The sequence below is a fragment of the Alternaria arborescens genome (genome assembly GCF_004154835.1).
Source record: "Alternaria arborescens strain FERA 675 chromosome Unknown contig_32, whole genome shotgun sequence".
NCBI lineage: Eukaryota > Fungi > Ascomycota > Dothideomycetes > Pleosporales > Pleosporaceae > Alternaria > Alternaria arborescens.
In genome coordinates this window covers 101785-120611 of record NW_021167887.1, presented here as the reverse complement: position 1 = coordinate 120611, position 18827 = coordinate 101785, and the positions used below count along the sequence as shown (strand labels likewise).

General features: G+C 49.0%; 9 protein-coding genes across 9 annotated transcripts; 4 read left to right on the top strand and 5 right to left on the bottom strand.

The window, feature by feature from the left end:
• Positions 1-246: 246 nt before the first annotated feature.
• On the top strand, positions 247-1009 carry AA0111_g10111 (hypothetical protein; the record flags this gene model as incomplete). Its single annotated transcript, XM_028643825.1, has 2 exons — positions 247-420; positions 470-1009. The coding sequence occupies 2 exons, from the start codon at positions 247-249 to the stop codon at positions 1007-1009; spliced, it is 714 nt and encodes a 237-aa protein (XP_028502248.1).
• A 523-nt stretch (positions 1010-1532) lies between these two features.
• Positions 1533-3059, bottom strand: AA0111_g10110 (hypothetical protein; the record flags this gene model as incomplete). The annotated part of the gene is made up of 1 exon (XM_028643824.1): positions 1533-3059. The coding sequence occupies one exon, from the start codon at positions 3057-3059 to the stop codon at positions 1533-1535; it is 1527 nt and encodes a 508-aa protein (XP_028502253.1).
• A 949-nt stretch (positions 3060-4008) lies between these two features.
• On the bottom strand, positions 4009-4776 carry AA0111_g10109 (hypothetical protein; the record flags this gene model as incomplete). Its single annotated transcript, XM_028643822.1, has 3 exons — positions 4009-4209; positions 4258-4508; positions 4554-4776. The coding sequence occupies 3 exons, from the start codon at positions 4774-4776 to the stop codon at positions 4009-4011; spliced, it is 675 nt and encodes a 224-aa protein (XP_028502298.1).
• Positions 4777-4897: 121 nt separating this feature from the next.
• On the bottom strand, positions 4898-5709 carry AA0111_g10108 (hypothetical protein; the record flags this gene model as incomplete). The annotated part of the gene is made up of 3 exons (XM_028643821.1): positions 4898-5075; positions 5124-5434; positions 5491-5709. 3 exons carry the CDS (start codon positions 5707-5709, stop codon positions 4898-4900), a joined length of 708 nt encoding a protein of 235 aa, XP_028502299.1.
• Positions 5710-6267: 558 nt separating this feature from the next.
• AA0111_g10107 (hypothetical protein) lies at positions 6268-7573 on the bottom strand (the record flags this gene model as incomplete). The annotated part of the gene is made up of 2 exons (XM_028643820.1): positions 6268-6894; positions 6941-7573. The coding sequence occupies 2 exons, from the start codon at positions 7571-7573 to the stop codon at positions 6268-6270; spliced, it is 1260 nt and encodes a 419-aa protein (XP_028502303.1).
• Positions 7574-8013: 440 nt separating this feature from the next.
• On the top strand, positions 8014-10972 carry AA0111_g10106 (hypothetical protein; the record flags this gene model as incomplete). Its single annotated transcript, XM_028643819.1, has 4 exons — positions 8014-8365; positions 8413-8812; positions 8865-8975; positions 9088-10972. 4 exons carry the CDS (start codon positions 8014-8016, stop codon positions 10970-10972), a joined length of 2748 nt encoding a protein of 915 aa, XP_028502304.1.
• A 639-nt stretch (positions 10973-11611) lies between these two features.
• Positions 11612-12303, top strand: AA0111_g10105 (hypothetical protein; the record flags this gene model as incomplete). The annotated part of the gene is made up of 2 exons (XM_028643818.1): positions 11612-12104; positions 12161-12303. 2 exons carry the CDS (start codon positions 11612-11614, stop codon positions 12301-12303), a joined length of 636 nt encoding a protein of 211 aa, XP_028502305.1.
• Positions 12304-13984: 1681 nt separating this feature from the next.
• On the bottom strand, positions 13985-15859 carry AA0111_g10104 (hypothetical protein; the record flags this gene model as incomplete). The annotated part of the gene is made up of 1 exon (XM_028643817.1): positions 13985-15859. The coding sequence occupies one exon, from the start codon at positions 15857-15859 to the stop codon at positions 13985-13987; it is 1875 nt and encodes a 624-aa protein (XP_028502306.1).
• A 635-nt stretch (positions 15860-16494) lies between these two features.
• On the top strand, positions 16495-18534 carry AA0111_g10103 (hypothetical protein; the record flags this gene model as incomplete). Its single annotated transcript, XM_028643816.1, has 1 exon — positions 16495-18534. The coding sequence occupies one exon, from the start codon at positions 16495-16497 to the stop codon at positions 18532-18534; it is 2040 nt and encodes a 679-aa protein (XP_028502300.1).
• Positions 18535-18827: the final 293 nt, after the last annotated feature.

Genomic DNA, 18827 nt, shown 5'->3' with positions numbered 1-18827 from the left:
AGCGATCGGCGACACGATTCGGCAAACATTGTTCAATAGTCGTGTATGTTGCGTCGACGTTTATAGGGCTGCATGAGTGAAGGAGTCGTCATTTCGGCCGGCTTTTAGGCTGCGCTGCATCAATACAGATTACAGATGATCCGTGAACTGCTATCGCCCCGTTTTACCGACGTCGTCGCAGCTTTGAACAAACAACAATACCGTCCAAGATCATCAGAAGCCATCTTCTCGCACGGCAATATCACTATGTACAAAACACTATCTGCGGTGTTGCTTATCTCGACTCGCGTATGGTTTGCCTGCGGTCATAACACCAGTCCAAGCTCGTATCTGCTGGTCAACGCAGATCATATCGCGGCCCAACGCCTGAACTGGCAGACTCCACTCTCAACGAAGGACGACCGATCTACCGTGTTGAATGTTCGTAGAATGTTTGGATGCAATAAGAGCACGCTAATGTGCTACCCAGTTTGATGACATCTCAACGACTGACGGACAAGCGGCTATTGAACTTTACGATGGTCTTCTCTTCGAGGGACTGACAGTCGTCAATGTGACCGACAGTAGTCTTCTCGATGATGAGGACAGAGATTGTGCAACATCACACACAAACACCTTGATCAGCTTTTCACACCCTGAAGGCCAAACCCCCCAGATCAAGATCGGACCAGCGCAGCTCAACGACAAAACGTCGTCGCCCATGTTCGATCTCTTATCCCTCTCCATTAAGCCACGTCAGAAACGATCCTCAGACTCCGTGCTTATCAGATATAAGTTCTGGCAAATCCTTGACGGCAAGACCGAGATAACACATTTAGATCTGGTCTTTCATGACGTTGGTCACCACGCCGCTACCCATGTTGATTTCGAAAGGTACGGGTATACCATCAGAAACCTCACCGCTTTCGAGATCGCTGTAATGGAGGATAGCAAATTGGACTTTGCGTTTTGTCTGGACGATCTGGGCGTAAGGATCCATAATGCGACTGGCGGTAAGGAAACTCAATAAGAGTGGTTGCTGCCATCGATCAGTAGGAGGTAGATAAGAATGACTGACACTTGTAAAGAATACATCCATACCTGATGCTTAAAAAACGTTTGCATCTCGTCCAGCTTTTTGTTACCCGTGGTGTTGATTGGGTTGTTCAAAGGTAACGTTGAAAAGTTGTCTCCTGGCCAGTCCAGATCGGGCAGATTTTGGCAGGCACAGATTGCAGTAACGATTACAACGAGACAACGCGACAACACTACATCTTAAGGTTTGAAGGATCGTCCCGACATTTTATCTGCGCAAAAGATCGAAAGTGCACTTCGTTGATATTTCATAGCTGGAGATCAATCATAGATTCATAAACTACGCATGCGTCCTTTTCCACTCCCTTCGCCCTGCTCTCACACTATTCTTCCAGACCAAAGCTTGTAGTGCGAACAGATAGCGTGCAATTATTCGACTCCATCCATGTGTCAGCTTGACGTCATCTGCCCCCACATACCACGGGCCGAGACAGGTGTAGGGATTTCTCAGCTACCACTTAGACAAAGTCCTTTGAAAAGTCTCTGCCTTCAAACTGCTTCCACGCCCTGATTTGCGCATGGCGTAGATACTGCAGCACTATCGCATTATCCATACGCTTCTGAAAGTATTTTACCAGATCGCCTAACGCTGTCTTGACATCTGATACTCCTAGCTCTTTTCGATGCACCGGAAAGGCTGTCCTCGGCATAGCAGGCTTGTTGTCATTGTACAATTTAAGCTCTTGTAGTTTCCGGAAAGCCAATGGAAACTGCAAATTGGTGGCGAGAATCTTTTCTGGGACGGATTGCAGGATTGGCCGGCACGTGAGATCGAAAATGGTGGCGAGAATCTCGTTCTTGTTGTTTAATGTGGCTTTGCTGAGTTGATCATTCTGAGCTTTGAGCAGGAAGGGTGTTTCTGGGGTGAAGGTGATCTTCTCGACCATTTGATTCAAGATGATGTCAACTAAGGGAATTTGGCTGATACCAGTTGGGGGGGAAATTTGTACGATCCGTTCCTTCGCCTTTTCGATCGCGGCCAACAACCTTTTGGGGTCATTTTGCTGCGCAAGGTTCAAGAAGTCCAACAAGTCATCCACGTCTCCCATTACTGGTGTGCCAAACCCTCCTTGCACGTTTTCGCGGATGTACTGTGCGAGTATGAATGATGATTTGAAGCCACTCGAGCCTTTCTTGAGGCGAATATCCATGGTGCTTCGGAGTTGCAGGATAACATTTTCACCAAGCTTTCCGACTCCGTTGAGACAATCCAGCAGCTGGTACTCCTGGACCGAGGGTTTTCCGCTCAGCTCTTTGTAGATGAGATCGTGGCTGACCTCGGACCATGAATGCATGAGCAAAGTCTGAATCTGGACCTCGACCTTCAAACGCCCGGTAAACATGGATCTCATCTCGGCGCCCAAATCCAATGTCGGCATCGTGAATCGAATGTGCACCGCACGGTAACCCCCGTATCGGTTTTGATGGATGTAACCATTGTCCGTGTCAGTCACCGCCACTGGACCTGAACCGAGCTTCTTCATCGTGTCGTCTTTGCCGAGCTTTTCCAGAATGACCGGGGCTGTCATAGAATTGCCCTCGGTGCTCTTTGTATCGTTGAGCTCCTTTCTGTCCAAAATTGCGTCTGGGAAAAGTGATTCGAACTTTGCGATCACCTCCTCCACTTGGCTCGGAAAGTACAATAAAACCCTGACGCCAATGATATCGACGATCCTATCCTCAATATCGTTGGCCTTGTCAAATCTCTTTTCATTGTGCATGTTCAGCAACTTAGTCTTGAGCCTTTCGGCATCCTTGGCCCGCGATGAGACGCTTGCGAGGATTCCGCTGGAGCTCAGAGCTGAACGACAGGCATCTTGGACGTAGGCAGCAGCAGCAGCATAGCCGATGTAGCCTTGCCTATATTTGGACATATACTCGTCGATTGGAGCGTAGGCTTGCGTATAGCTGGACCAATCGATCCCAGTCGTGGTCGACTGCTGATACTCGGAAAAGTACCCATTGACTTTGTTTGAGTTCGACATGATATCTGTCTGGATTGAGATGAGATGATGGGTAAAAAGATGGTAAGAGAATCTCTGAAGCCTGTATCAGTAGCGTTGGGTGGTTTGATCGACTATAGGAAGGAATATGACCTCGTTGTGTGCACCAACAAGGTTTATATAGCTCTAGTTAGGTAACAGATCAAATTTCGAGGCTCTAGTCACGTCTGCAGTCTTCGGGGCTGACCAGGGTTCTAGAACCGGCCTTATTTGCATCAGATGGGTCACTCAGCTGTTGTCGTGAAGGAGCAACACGAATCATCAGGTATGGGCCAGAGCCAGCCCAGAAAATGTCGCCTGGTATGTCTAGAAAGGTCGATAAGTGTGCCCATACAACCTGAAATGCATCACTAGCCTACAGCTAGCGGTGTATGTACGAACCATATCCAGCTTTTACCGAGGCCAAGTAGTGGCGTTCGGCGACTCCGCTGTCGATACACTATTAGCGCACATCCTATGGAGACACTGGGCTAGCTGAGTGTATGTATCTAAGCCTATCGGGTAGCATTGTCGCTTGAGGTAATCAGAGTTTGTGGAGCCTCGCTGTTGGCGCAGTCAAAAGACTTCCATCCATTCGAATGGCGAATGGTGCCTGCATTAATTGTGGCTACGCATATATATGGTGTCCGGGAATCCCTAGGTTTCACAAAGCTCACGAATATGGGGATAGAGGCAACAACTTACTCAAGACGGGCATATTCGAAATGGTTATGGGGGCTCTCTGTTCGTTTACAACGAGATAACTACCAAGATTTTGACCATAGATCAGATCAGCTCGGCTCCGGAACTTTAAATTCTTCTGTCAATGACGTTCGATGCAGGCTATCACATCCAATACAATCTTTCATTCCACGATCTAGTAAATCACATTTTGTACAAACAAGTACGGGTTGTTCTACGTAGCCACCAAACCATGGCAAAGATGTATAGCCTATGCTACTGCACCCATGTACTTGTTGGCCAACTTATCAGGGTTAGCATTTGACGCAACAACAGCCTGGTCAGCCTGATTGGCCTGAGCTGGTAGTGGTACGCCGATGGGTAGCAGCATCTTGAACAAGAATGGGCTGAGATACGGCAGTAACCTTGACTCATCCACCGCAATCTCCGGCTTGATAGTGATGTTGTCGATCTTTCGTCGTTAGTCAGAAAAAAATGCAAATGAAAGCCAGTTGCTCACCTCCTGTATGATGCGGCTCATCATGAAGCGGCACTTGAGACGTGCCTCCTCGAGTCCCTCAATGGTCGGCAAAAAAGGCTCTCCAATGGTTGGTGGAGGCACTGTGATAACTTTGGGCACATTCCCGGGTTTTCCTTGAGTGGCAACGGTGGCATTCAAGTCAACGATGCTACCGTCTTCAGATGCGACTTCTGTAGCCGGAGGAACTTCCTGACTGGTGCTCTCTTTCTCCGTCTGATTCGCTGACGTGACTAATGAAGTCAGCCTTGCACTTGCTGCGGAGGCATGATACCTACTAGCTTTGGCACTACGGGGATTGGCGACGAGAGCCTTTGTGCCCTCGGCAAAGTCAAACGCAAGTATCTGGATTGATCCAAGGATGGCCTTGTAATCGAGATAGGCCTCTTGGAGGATGCCAGTGTACGCTCCTGTTTTGTCGTACAACGGCAAATCAAATGTCTGGGCTGTGTAGAAACTGCGAAGCGCCGTATACTTTGTGATAAGGGCGTGAGTACGCATAGGCGTTTTCGCGCACAAATCTGGAAATCTCAAGGCGACATCTTTCATTGTATCGAAATCCCAATCTTTTTCGGCTGCAGATTTCTGCGTGTTAGTGTCTTACTACAGAGCGTGGAAAGGTTCACTCGCCTGGTTTGAGACGCTGACCACCGCCAGTCCAGGTTACAGAGACCGATACTTCATTTTCGGCAGTGATGTTCTTCTTCAGTTTGTCAATTCTAAGGTCCAGATCGACCTTTATGTCCTTTTTGTCTGCATTTTCAGGAAGGTCCTTGTTCCGGGTGAAGGCCATTCGAGCGCTATAAGGAGTAAGTTTTTGCGACACGACAGGAAATGAATAGTCTTACTCGCCAACAATTGTCTGGGCATCTTCTCTATTCTTAGCTTTGATACTGATGATGGCCAAGAACTCGCCTCCCTCCTGCCAACCCGATATGAAAGAGTCTCCGTACACCTCAATCAAACGTTGCGCTGTCAAGTCCTTGATACCAGACACCGGCTGGAACTTGAGCAACTGATGATCATATATGCTCTGATTTACCACCTTGACAGATATCATAATGCTGACATCGCTGTTTTTGATCTTGTCAGTGTCGACGAATTTGGCGTTACCCTCCACTTTGAGCTGGTCATATTTGATGCTGAAAGCCCCGCTGACCTACAGTCTCGTTAATTAAATCAAGTTACCGAATAGGAAGCAGATACAACACATACATTGAGATTGTCGGTAACATCAGTCGTTTTATCGATCACGCTTGTCTTGTATATGACCGATTGTGCGACGTGCTTCTCGGAATCGATGTTGGGCTTGACTTCTATGGCCAACTCGCTGTCACGAACGACAGCATGATCAATGCATAGCGTTTGTGTATAGGAATTGAAGCCAGAGCCAAGCTGCATGGCAGTGTTGTAGGGGACAGTGAGGGTAGCCATTGTAGAATAGAGTGATACGTGATTACAGGTGCGAGGTGACGCTGAAAGTGATCAGTCTTCTCTTATAAAGAGCATTTTAGCTTATTATGCCTCCGGGTAACCGATGCTATAGGTTATGCCCAGCGTCCGGGATAGGATTGCAACCAATACAGGATGCATTCGGACTTGCCGCCATGGCTTGCATATCACTGCGGGGATGTGCTATTGACTTCTGCGTGGATGTGATCACACGCTGATCGCCGCCCTCACTAGATGCATGTCAAATTTCGAGGCCGATTGGGTATCAAAATGGCCCTTGTGCGGCTGGCCGGAGCTGGCTTCTGGTTATCTCAATTCAGCAAGTGGCTCAGCCACTCTCAGCCAGCCTTAAACTACAGCATCCATGTGTGTTTATCCGAGAGAACGCATAAGCTAGCGCGTGCACCTGCAGCACATTGTATGGTCAAAGCGGCGTCATAGCTTGAACCTAGGTGCCGCTGATGCACTATCGTCTACGCTCGTCGATAGCTGGGTCCTCTGCAACATCTGAATCCATTTGCTGGCGCCAACTAGCTACGTCTATAGAAGTCTGTTCAACATGTTTCGACGTGCCAACAGGGTCTGGTACTCTCGAAGCGATGCGAATGGAACGAGTAGCAGCTCAGTGATTAAGCCCTGATCACAAAGCCGATCAATCATGTTTTGAGATACCGTGCCTTCTCTGCCTAGCAAGAAATCTGTCTCGAGAACTTTTGATGCCCTCCTGGCGATCTCCATCGCCAGTTGCTTGTTTTTGACGACGATTTCGCCTGCCAGTAGACTTTCTTTATAAGTTCGGGCAGTGAATTTGAGATACGAGGCTGTAAGCGAATCAAATGCTGAAATACCCAGGCCTCCCTCATTACTAGCACTGTAACTCTCCTCATTGATGCTCTTGTGCTTCTTCAGAAACAAAGCTTTGATCTCGAGTTCTGCTCGTTTTGCCTCAAAGAAAGACTTATCTGCTAATTCTCCGTAGATAGTGGTACTGTTTACAGCTCCGACCCGATACCCTGCCACGTAAAAGTCACCATACTCTCGACGAAACTCGTTTATAGGATCGACGGAGAACTGTAATAGTCTGACCGCGCCTGGATCTAGCTCAGGTGCCCGTGACAGAACAATCTGGCCGCACGTGTGCTCAGCTCGAATGCTGATATTAGATTTCTATTGCGGTGATTAACGGTGCATCATAGAGGCTAGTTTTACGAACATTCGCATTATCGCGCACATTCTTCTCGTAACTTCCTCTACCGGAAGCACCGAGAAAGCTACCTCCCACAGAGGCGCTGAGAGCAAACGTGCCCAGCTCCGATTGATCCGCAATATCCGAGTTCGATTGGTCTTCAATTGAAGTAATTTGACATTCGCGGTAATGTAGTGGAGCAGCGTGTGCATCTCGAAAAGCCGAAAGTGGCACGAAAAGGGTGTCCTGTGCATTGCGCTGTGTGTTAAGACCTGCACATGGTGCAACTCTTCCCTTGGCCCAAGGTACTGTGAACGCAGTCTGGAACCCGCCGGCGTACTTGATCGAAGGCTCAACTGGATTTTCAGGGAAGATATCGACAATGTCCATTTTCCAGCGATGTTGTTGTAATAGAGTCGAATCCAAAAGATAGCTGTACAATAGATGGCGACATGACCGTGTGCCACAGGATGCCGGGTTCACGAGATGTACTTGGCCATCCCAAAGGCGCGCGATAGGGAAACGTAGCAAGCTGAAGTCTTGCCGCCCTGCACTCCAAGTGGCGTATCCAACCAGGACCACTGGAATCCAGACTTCGCGGGCTGGGCCGAGATGCGGGGTTGAACGGCCGAACCCGGTTAGTACACCTGAGGCGGACATGTTGAGCTAACCCTTCAAAGGCCATCAGCTCGAAACAGACCCCTTGAAAAGCCACGTTCAACTCCATTGGGATCGATGGCTAATTTCTTAAAGCTGACGTTTGTACCGTGCAGCGCTAGAAATGATAGAAGAAATTCCAGGCTGACGATCGTCTCTCTTCACCATGCGCTATCAACCGTCTATGACAATTTGATCACGACGGAGAGACCGATACGAACCGCCTATCGAAAGCCACCAGGCCATGGCGTCTCGGTTACAGACACCTGCTCAAGATCAGCCATCTTGCATGGAAGCTATTCCTGGAAAGCACGGTGTCACTCAAGTCTGTTGAAATTCGGAGTTATGAACAGCTGTCGAGTCCATGGCTGTATGAAGAAGTCCTCAAATATTCTGGCTTTGCAAAAAGATTTGCTGCATTGTTACACACTAGCTTCTTCACCATGGCTCTGATGCTCGCACCATACAACAGCGCTATGCGCTTAGGCATGGGCTTCAACTCTTATACACAGACTCTTTGCGTCAATGACGTCGTCCGCAAGCCGGGGAATATACCTGCTACTGACGGAGATTTACGCGCGAAAGTGCTGACTGAAAAGACCGATGCTGTCGGGCGACCCAGACAGCTGACTGTGGGCGGTGAAAGCAATTCGCCTCAGGCCGTCCTTGAAGGATCAAGCGGCTCCATGTCAAGAAGTTTCGCTGATGGCCAGAAAGAGGTCAGCCAGGTTGTGAGTTGGACTGCAGAGTTTGTGAACGATAGTTCAGAAGTTCTTGACAAGCTGGATGTCAGCGGTAAGACAATGTTTCCAAAAGTCATTCCGCCTCTAACTCAAAGCTAGGTGCACTCACGATCAAGATGGCCAGCCTGGGCAAGCTCTCTGGTCATGCAAGCTTCGTTGACTCGACCGAGATGAAAAAGGCTGACGTAAACTACTTCATACATGTCAGGGTCACCAACCAGCGCTTAGTCGCTGACAATGTCACCGAGTTTTGCCCGATTGACCACATTGACCCTGGGCAATTCACTGAGATATACGGCGATTGCTTCATCTCAGGGTTCATCGAGGGTGGAGAGTTTGATGCAGTAATCTCCGTCACCACGGCAGATACGATCAAAAAGTGGAATCTCAACGGCGGGCTTGAGCTCGAGGCGAAGATCAGTGGCATTGATGTTGCAGGCAAAGTCGAAGGCGGAAAGACTGATGATAAAACATTCAAGAACGCAAAAACAACAATCAGGTAAGCCATACCCCTTACTCACTGGGTTCCTCATTCTGATCGTCACGACCAGCGTCAAATGGTCTGGTGGAGGCGATATCAGAGACGATAAAATCACGAACTGGGATCTGGAGAGCTTGAAGAAGGTAGCCATGATCTTTCCGGATGCAGTTGCTGCGTGTAAGTGAGAAGTCATATCGAAGCTGGAGCCTGCTAACCTCTTCATTCAGGCCCGCAGCGTGTCAGGCAAGTTCTGGTTCTATTAGCTTAGTATTTTCCCATTGACTCTCGTCTAGTGCCATTCTCACCAAATACACCTCTTTGCGCAGTTATCATGAGCAGACTCGAAAAGGGTCTCCGCTCGATTACGAAAACGCTGGTGTGTACACTGCGTCGCTGTACGATGCATACACATCCTACAAGATGATGTGGAAGGATATTCAGACTATGCTGGATCGTCTGAACAAGAACAATATTGTGCTTTATATGCAAAAGGAATCTGATGGCCTCAAGCGATTCACTGCGCGTTATCTCGGAACGGAGAAGCCAAAAGAGTCAGACGCCAAGAACGAGCAGAGCTCGACAGCGCTGTCGATAGTGTCGAATACAGAAAAGACTGTGCAGCCAGTAGGGAAGAAAGTCCCTGCAAACAAGCTTGAGCTCTACTTCCCAGATGTCTACGGCCTGGAAATAGCAGCTACCGATTGCCGTTTCGAGATGATCAAGATCGTGAGGGAAGTGGATGCGGTTACAAAGGATCCCAAAGTAGCTTGCGATCCGGAACGAGTATCTCAATTTCTCAGTCCGAATATCTTCCGATTACTCCTTCCAACAGCCGACCCAGAGAGCCCACCAACCATGGAAAAGTGGAAAAGTACAACGGCGGAACTCAAAAAGAATCAAGAAGAACTGGAGAAGAAGAACGATGAGATTGAAATGATCAAGAAAAAGCTTGAATCTGCCTTGATTACACCCGAGAAAGCTCAGAACGAGGATCTCTCTGCTAATGCTGCTGGCGATGTCTCTCAACTCCATCCTCGGGTTCAATCATCCTTGTCTCAATATGCGTACCAAGCGGGAGACTATCGTATGCAAAACGTTTCAAGGGACCATGACATCATATCTACTGGGGCTGCCTTCTTTAACGATCTCGAGCACCTTACGCCCGGAATGCGCCCTACAGAATTGCAGCTATGGTGCAACGATCAAGCGCTTCAAGGTATCTGCATCAAATATGGACAAAAGATCGAGAAATCCAACGGGAAGAGAGATGGCAATCCTCAGCATGTGTTGCAACTCCAATTCGATGAAGTCATCACCGAGCTCGAAGTCTACGTCGCCAGAACCCCAGCGCACAAGCTCTCAGTGACTGGCCTTACCGTTGCAACTTCGAAATGTAATATCATGACCGCCGGCGTCAAATCTGGTGGGAAGAAACACAGCTTCGCCATGGCTGATCACAGTCAATGGTCGTTCCGTGGCTTCTTCGGCTTCACCTTTGCTGATGGTTTTGAGGACCTCGGGGTCATCTGGGGTAAGGATATCTCTCCTGAGCAGACAAACGCTGTTCCAAGAGCACCAACCAATAACCTGCTCAAAATGGGCCCGTCTCTCCAAGAAAAGACCAAAAAGGTCATGTCGGAGACGAAACCAACCGAGAGCTTCTACTTGGGCGACTGCGTGAGCACAGGAATTGCATCTTCAACGGTTACCACCTTTTCCTCATTGGACACGATCTCTGCAGCATCCAAAATCAACAAGATATCTTTCTGCAGATCATCGGGCAGTTTGAGTGGTCTGAAGGTAGACTACACCGATGGCAAGAACGCGACCCATGGCGCGTACGATGAGAAACTGGAACCATGGAGCTGCGAAGTCAAAGCCCCCATCGTTGCGGCCAAACTGAGTGTTTCTAAGACAATCAGTAAGCCGAACCCGTTCCTTGATACGGTGGAACTCGTCTGTGGCGAGGCCAACGGCGGATTACCCATCTGGCCACTCGACGTTGTGACTATTCGTTGCCTGGGCGACCACTCAGTAGAAGACCAAATGGAAGTCGTCTCTGTGCTGGCTGAACAAGCTCCGAAACTTGGACGAGCGAATTGGACCTTGCGTGGATTCTACGGGGAACAAAGTGGAGAAGTCATCACACGACTCGGATTGATATGGGGTAGCTCTTGAGGGTTTCGATGTGATGACTTTCAAGAAGCAACAGCAGCTAGATATAAGAGCATGCTTTAAGACATTCCCTTAGATTGAGATAAGTACATACATAATCTAGGTAGTGTTGCCGATAACTTTGGACCTCAAAATCTCCTTATCTGTCCACGTGATAATGAGCGATGCATGGGATCAATAATGCTAGTACCAATAGATTAGCTCTGAGATCGGCTGAAGTTCATCACACTAAGGAGCAGCTAGATCATCTTGGTAGGCAAAGAATAGCCTGTCAGGTCCTGCAGGTCAAGCCATAACCCTGCATAGCCTTCACATTGCAGCTGCACACCACAAGAAACTAGTGGCGCTACGATAGTCCACGTGGTTGAGCACACAGAACCTTGGACGCGCGTCTATGATCTATCGAAAAGCCACATGGCTCGAACCGACCTCCTCAGCCGTGGTGTGTACGCCTCTCCGGCCACTCCGTCCAAGAAGCCTAGACCCTTGGGCCAATCGATTCTGATCTGAAACCCATCGCTATCGTTTATTACGCAGTATTTGATCTATCTCAGCTCGTACTATTTGTTCGGGGTTCAGGCTTTCGAATCTTAATCTTCAACTTGACAATCTTAGCATCTTACCAACCATCCGTTTGTCGCAATGGCAGTTTCTCTTCAGCACTTCACCAATCGTACAACTGAGCCTAATCTCTCTCAGCAACCTTTCCGTAATGACTCAACCAATATCGCTGCGCTTCAGAGTGCGCGCGCTCAACAGAAGGCAATGGAAGAAGCTGCTCTGCGACAAGAAGAGCGATTTACGGCCATGACCAAGGAGAAGGAGGAGGACAAACTGACATTGAGAACTGCGCTTGATGAAGCTCACCAACAGATTTCTGAGAGTAGGAACACAATAATGGATATGAAGGAAAGGGCACAAAATGCAGAAACATTGCGCATAATCCACCAAGAGGAGACGGCGGCATCAGAGACCCGCATGGAACGCCAGCTTGAGAGCCTCAGGAACACTATCAACGAGACAAACGCAAGATACTCGTACGGAGGAAAGGAAAACTGTTTGCCAAAAGAGCTCGACGGCGCCCGAGTTATGATCGTCAACATGCGATCTGGCTTGGCCATCGATGCTGGCAAAGGTGAGAGACCACGCTGTCCGATACGAGTTCAGGAGCCACGTCTGAAACCGTTCTAGATTACATGAACAAAACACATGGCCATGAATTCAACCCTAAAAATGATAACCAAATGTTCAGACTGAACAAGGTCAACAACCGAGACGATTCCTCGTCGGAAAACTTCTGGACCATAACGCTGGTCAAAAACGAATGTGAGTGAGTGTGCAATAGGTAGTATATCTGTTCATTAACTGGGAATTTCCTCAGTCAAGCTCTTCTTCCCATCGGGCGGTACCTCGGTAGAGCTCGCGTCAGGCCCAGGGTATTGTGCTTCTGGTAGAAGTAACCAATGGCGCATCGGCGCTGGTGGCAGGAACGGGACTTGGCTGTAAGTACATAGCATGAGCTCAAGGATTCGGCTAACCTGTCCGTCACTTTATCTAGTATAAAGAATGCTGAGTGGGACACTTACATTCAGTTGGCAAGTAGTAGCAGAAATCTTGGGTAGGTTCCGCAACTGCCCCGCATGAAGAAGGATCGATCTAATGGATACAGAGTTAACCTGATGTCTTATGGCTTCTCTGATGATTATAACCAACATTGGATCATTCTCCCCTTCGGTTGGACTGACTAGAAATGTATCTGGGTTTAGATTCCCAACATGGCTTATAGTATTTATGCCAAGTAATTCCAGAGATTTATCTTTTGTCGAAGATTGGGGATCGGTTTTTTGCAGCTCTTTTGCACGCACTCGAGACCCTTGAAATAAGGAACTTCATGGTTTATTAGCTTACTGCCAGGAATGTCGTGGTGCGAAAGGCACCTAGTGGGCCTGTTGAAGTTGCGAACTAGCTAACGACTACTCATTCCTCTACTATCTCTTATGCACACATTGAGAACCCCTATATACTTAAACATTCACCCGCGCTAGAGATTGCAGTGCACCTACAAAGCGACTTAGCACCCTTTTGAGTACGTCACCTCTCGATCCGATATGGCGAGTATCGTAAGTAAAGAGTATGTATACTATGGAGTGATATTCACTCTTTAAAGGTGCGTGTTATACTTGTTATACAGCCTAGTTTTTGCGCATCGTATGTGCACCTCGCCGATGACAAGGCCTCGGATCATGATGTGATGTAACTGGTATGCTAGCTATGATGCGTCATCAAGCCGCGCATCGCTAAGAGATATTCTCGCACCGTTTTTACTGGTTTTGAATCGTTTGCTACGAACCACTTGTGATCTCGAGAAGTCCGGATATGCAGCTCGCTATATTGGACTGGGCGTAGGGACTGATACGGTAATGTTCATCGATAAGAATAATTACTGTGATCGATAGGTTGCGCTTCCAGAGAGAACATCCACACCTGACGCTATCGAAATGTTCTATCAGCAGTTATCGTTGCTGTTTCGTGCATATGCATTCGCTCGACGGTCACAAGCCTAGTATTATGCATGCAAGATATGGCAGTGCGTTAGAAGCGGCATCCTCGACACACATGTGCGCCAACGTAGCGATGGTATGTTCAGCTATGATCAGCGTTCTCCATTCTCTAAGGAAGCTTTACAGCACTTTCGCAGAGCTTTAGGTGATTTCTTGACCATATCCCTGCCGCAACCAAAACTCCACTCGTATTTCGCCATCAATGAGAGTACTCGTGTCTAGATACGTTGATGTATCGTTAGCTAAACCAAAAGGTGAATGCGTCGAAGCGGTGCCGTATACCACCAATTCCTAGATACTCCAGAAAGGCGTTCATGAAAACATTAGATTTCTCTTTGCCGATATTGATTGATGACAGTATGACCTTTAAGTACTTCCCCAAAAGCAAGAGCGTTCTAGTGTTCGCTTTGCTTCACTGCAGAAGCCTTATAGCGCCGTGGATCAGGAGGGGTGCCTAATCGTCAACCCACTCATCGTCATCGTCATCGTACACATCATTGTACCAACCAGGAAGCTCCTCTTCATCAGCCGTTTGAATCATTGAGATCAACCGCAACATTGGATCCTGAGACGCATTCATAGGATCCACTCTCCCTGCAGATGTTGGGTCCTCCACGCCCCCCATCGCCCTATCTTCTCCATCAAGGTTAGGCGCAAGGCTGATGATGCGAATCGTCTTTGTTGGGAAGAGACGAATGTTCCTCGCGGTCGTTCCATCACGCCTTTCACCCAGTGTCTGCCTGCTGTTAGCTCTTATATATTCGTTCTTCAGGGGCCTGTTCATTACCGCATAAGTCGACATGATACAATCGTCGTAAAGTGTCATGAAGCTAATTGGACACGCGAGTTGCGGCGCAGAACTATTGAGGTAACAGTATGAGGATGCCCGCCCAGCGGCTTGCTCTTCGAGGCTGATGCGATTCTGACTGTCGAGCGCAACGACGTAGGCTCTGTTCATAATCTCAAACATGATTCGATGGTTGCGAACAGATAGCCAACCACCGAGGTCAAAGCTTGACCCGTCAGAGTCACACTGTAGGATCTGACTGTAACGTGCTAGGTTTTTGGCCCCGTCTTCAAGTGCCTTGCGGAAGTCGGAGCACAAAAAGATACAGCCAAGCCGGGAGAAGCCCACGAAAAGGTTGCTGTCGCGATCTAGCATGCCAGCACCCCATTCGTCCTCGCTGGTATCTCTTCCGTTCTGGATGGGAAGAGGGCCTTTATTGAGTTGAACAGGCTTCAAGCGGGTTTTGCGGGGATTTGATGCAGGGAAGATTGGTCTCGATGGGCGACCGGTACTCAGCGCGGCCAAAGCCCCGTTGGATCCAGGTCTATCGAGAGGTGGCAAGGGTTCGACGTGGTATGTTTCTGTACACTGCGATGGCTGTAGTGTACCCAGAGCCTCTCCAGTCTTCTTGTCGTACACGTGGTAACCACGTGCTCCCATGGAATACACAACCACATCCTCGTTCTGATCGAGGTGCCCTACCGCGTCTTCTTCAATCTTCAAGTGGGTAGTCAGCTTTGGTGGGCTTTGCTTCATATCGTACACGAAGCCCTGGCCCTCTACTGCGACCACAACCAACGTCCAATAAGAAAGCTGGAATCCTCTTGTTTGACAATCGTGATCTAGAACAGCTACACGTCGAAACTCTCCTCTTGCCGTACCTTCTTGATCTGTTTGCCAGACTTCCACCGCGTCTCCTTCACGGTCAAATACGGCCATTCCATCTTGATACTCCAAATGCGCATACGGTCTGACGGCATCCTCAGAATTCGAGTCTAGAATCGAAGGCAACTGCCACAGGATGTCGCCAGTGTCCATGTCAGTCACATTCAGTCCACCAGCATGCGATGTCGAGATGAACAGGCGACGTTTGAAGTCGGCTTTGAACCGCCATACCGCATTATTGGTGACCTGCAGGATGGACTCTTGCGTGACAGGTTGTGACGAGGTCCAGTTGCGCGCAAGAAGAGTTTGTCGTTTGCATAGATCTTTCCATGATGTGAGGTTCTCGAAGAACTTGGAGAAGCTGGTGTAATCTTCAACAAACGAGAAGTCGCGTGCGGTGCGGGGTGATTGAGAGTTCGTATGCGATTGCGACGTCTTAGTTGGAGAGGAGTAGATAGCTTCTTGGTGTGTTTCGTCGATGAAATGGTGCCAGGCGCGTGATACAACGGTAAGAGATGCTAAGGCTGAGACGGGTGTGAAATCGAGGATGCGGAGCACGATCTCCGGCGGAAGGACCGTCAGCGGGTCCGCAACAGGGCCATTCAAAGCAGGTTCGCGACTTGTGTAGACGGATACAGGGTCCTGATTCATGCTCATAATATTGAAGTTGGAATGCGCTGTTTGTTGTCACGCACGATAATATTCTTGACGGATCAAAGAAATAGCTCTCCGGGATGAAGTCATTGTGGAGCAGTCACGTTCACGTCTCGTGGAACATCAGAAGCTCGATGAAGAACAAATATAACCACATTTACGACAATGGCATCTCGCTGCGGATTTTGTCTTCATACGATCGGAGTAGAAACATATAGGAGCATATATTCAACTTCATAGTGACTACACGTGGGGTACCCGCATCATTTTCGGAACTACCTGGAAGCGCAATCGGCGCATCTCAACCGACATGCAAGTCAACGTCCCTCCACATACCGGAGAGATTGATAACGAATCCCATACCGATGACTATGAACACCATCCGATATGCGATAAGCAACCAGTCGGCGATTTGCATCCGGTTAGGCATCGATTGTGGAGATGCAGCCCGCATGTTGCCAAGTCGCTAGCAGCTTCGGCAACAGCGTGGTACTGCTCACCATGAGCGAAAGAGGCATCTCTATATGTCCGGTTATCTTGGGTATCATACCAGCGGGACCTTGATACTGCTCAAGTGTATAAAAGAGTTTTAATGGCGATCTGAAAGTTTGCAGGTGTGCCGTTCACATACGCTCACCATGGCGGGCCGTATCATCTTCTCCGGATTGCTGACCGCATCTCTTGCGTCTATCTCCGCCTTGGCCGCTCCCGTTGTTAAGAGAAATCCCTACAACTTTGTTCTCGAAAACCCTTACAGTGATACAATCTTCGAGCTAGGGAATGTCTCATACCTGGCAAATACCAAGTACCCGAAGGCGAGTGCTGGTTGCGCAACTGCGGGCACATCTACGTCAATTCCGATCACTGTCATCAAAACCAACGAGACCACTATCACGAAGGACGTCCTGACCAGTATCGTATCGTCGTACCTCGAGGGTGACGACGTTTTCAGCCATGACTTCCTGGACGGACTGTATCTCTCATCAAGCGTCAAGTCGACCTTGGATGCTTCTGCCATGGAATATCTAGCAACCTTCAACACGAGCATGCTTTTCATAGACTCCTCGGTGACTGCAGATGCCTCAGCGAACAAGGTTGTACTTCAATCGCCCGTTGAAATACCTGCTGGCCCATACCTCGCATCTGTGGAAGACGGCTCCATAAGCTTTGCGACTGTGTATCGACTTTATCCAGATACTTATAGGACGTTCCTCTTCGGCGCCTACGATGCGAATGATGGAGAAAACAACCACAACCCGCTCGGCGTATTCCTGCCCAAATTCTGGGACCCTATGATTCCTGTCCCTTCACGCATTTACTACTGGGATGACGACAGACCCCTCGCAGGCGAGCGTGTCGCGATCAAGGACCTGTACGACCTCAAGGGTCTACAAACCTCCGGTGGCAGTCAAGCATGGGCTTATATCACACCCATATCGAATGGCACAGCACCTTCAGTACAGCAGATTCTCGATCTTGGAGGTGTCGTAGTCGGCAAACAGAAGCTCGCTCAGTTTGCTTCTGGTGCTAACCCTTGGGAATGGCAAGATGAGCACTACCCATTCAACCCGAGAGGAGATGGGTGGCTCACGTGCTCAGCTTCTTCATCGGGCGGTGGCTGCTCCATCGCCGCGTATGACTGGCTAGACTACGCCATTGGAAGCGATACGGGTTCTTCCATGAGACGGCCGGCCGCGGTAGCTGGCGTATACGGCCAACGACCCAGCCAGGGCATGATATCCCTCGAACGAGTCATTCCCCTAGGAGCCGCAACCGACACCGCCGGCGTCTTCTCCCGCGACCCTTACAAATGGATCAAGTTTGCAAAATCCTGGTACACACCCTCCCTCTACCAAGACGCGTCGATAACTGGACTGTCCCCCCTCTCCGTCCCAGACACCAACGCATTTCCCAAAACAATCTTATATCCCACCGACTACCTACCTCTCAACAACTCCGCCGCAGAACCTATTCTGCAAGACTTCATAGCAAACATGTCCCGAATCTTCAACATGACAGTCAAAGAATTCAACTTCACTGCCACCGTACAAAACTTCTCCGACCCCATCGCTAGCAACTTTACAACCATGAACGCCGCCACCAACGTGATAAATACATGGTCCGCATGGACCGTCGTCGGAAAACCCCTGCTAACAGCCTGGGCTGCCCTCTTCGACGGCCGCTTCCCTCCTATCGATCCCGCGCGGAGACCGGGATGGGCAAACTTCAACGAAAGCCGTACAAACCAGACAACTTACGACGCCGCCCTCGTCACCAAGAACACAGCTGTAGAATGGTACGAGCGCGAATTGCAATACTCGACTCCAGAATCCTGCTCCGAGTCGGTTATGCTCTACGACATTGGCACAGGCGGTCTCCCTTCGTTTCGCGAAAAGGAACTTAATGACTCGCCGGATGCGTCGTATCTAGCTGTTACGCCGCCAACAGCGAAGATAACGGGGGCGGGTATCTGTCCGATCTTTGGATGTGCGGATTTTACCGTGCCGATTGGGCAGGTGGCGTATCAAAGTAATGTTACGTTCCATGAGGAAATGGTTCCTGTGACGATCAATCTTGTGGTGAAGCGGGGGTGTGATTTTGTGCTTTACAATATGATTGAGAGGTTGGCTGATGAGGGGGTGTTGAAGAGTGTTAAGACAGGGAGGACGGCATTTTGACGGCAAGGGGATAGGGGAATATGATGAGATATGGATAACATGATGCGTGATGCTGAACTCGCAGATGATTGATGTTAGATTAAGGGGGTTTTTAGTGCTGCTGTAATGATGTCGCCTCTAATGTCGAAAGGACTAAAGTATGCATAATTGGATGAGCGAGTTTCTCATAAACTAATGCAAGCATCTTCACACAATGTCCGTAGTGCGAGCGTGCTCATGGCGGTACTTTCTGTCTGTTCAGGCGTTGCAGTCGTTGAAACATACTTTCCAGATGTTGCACCACTCGATCATCT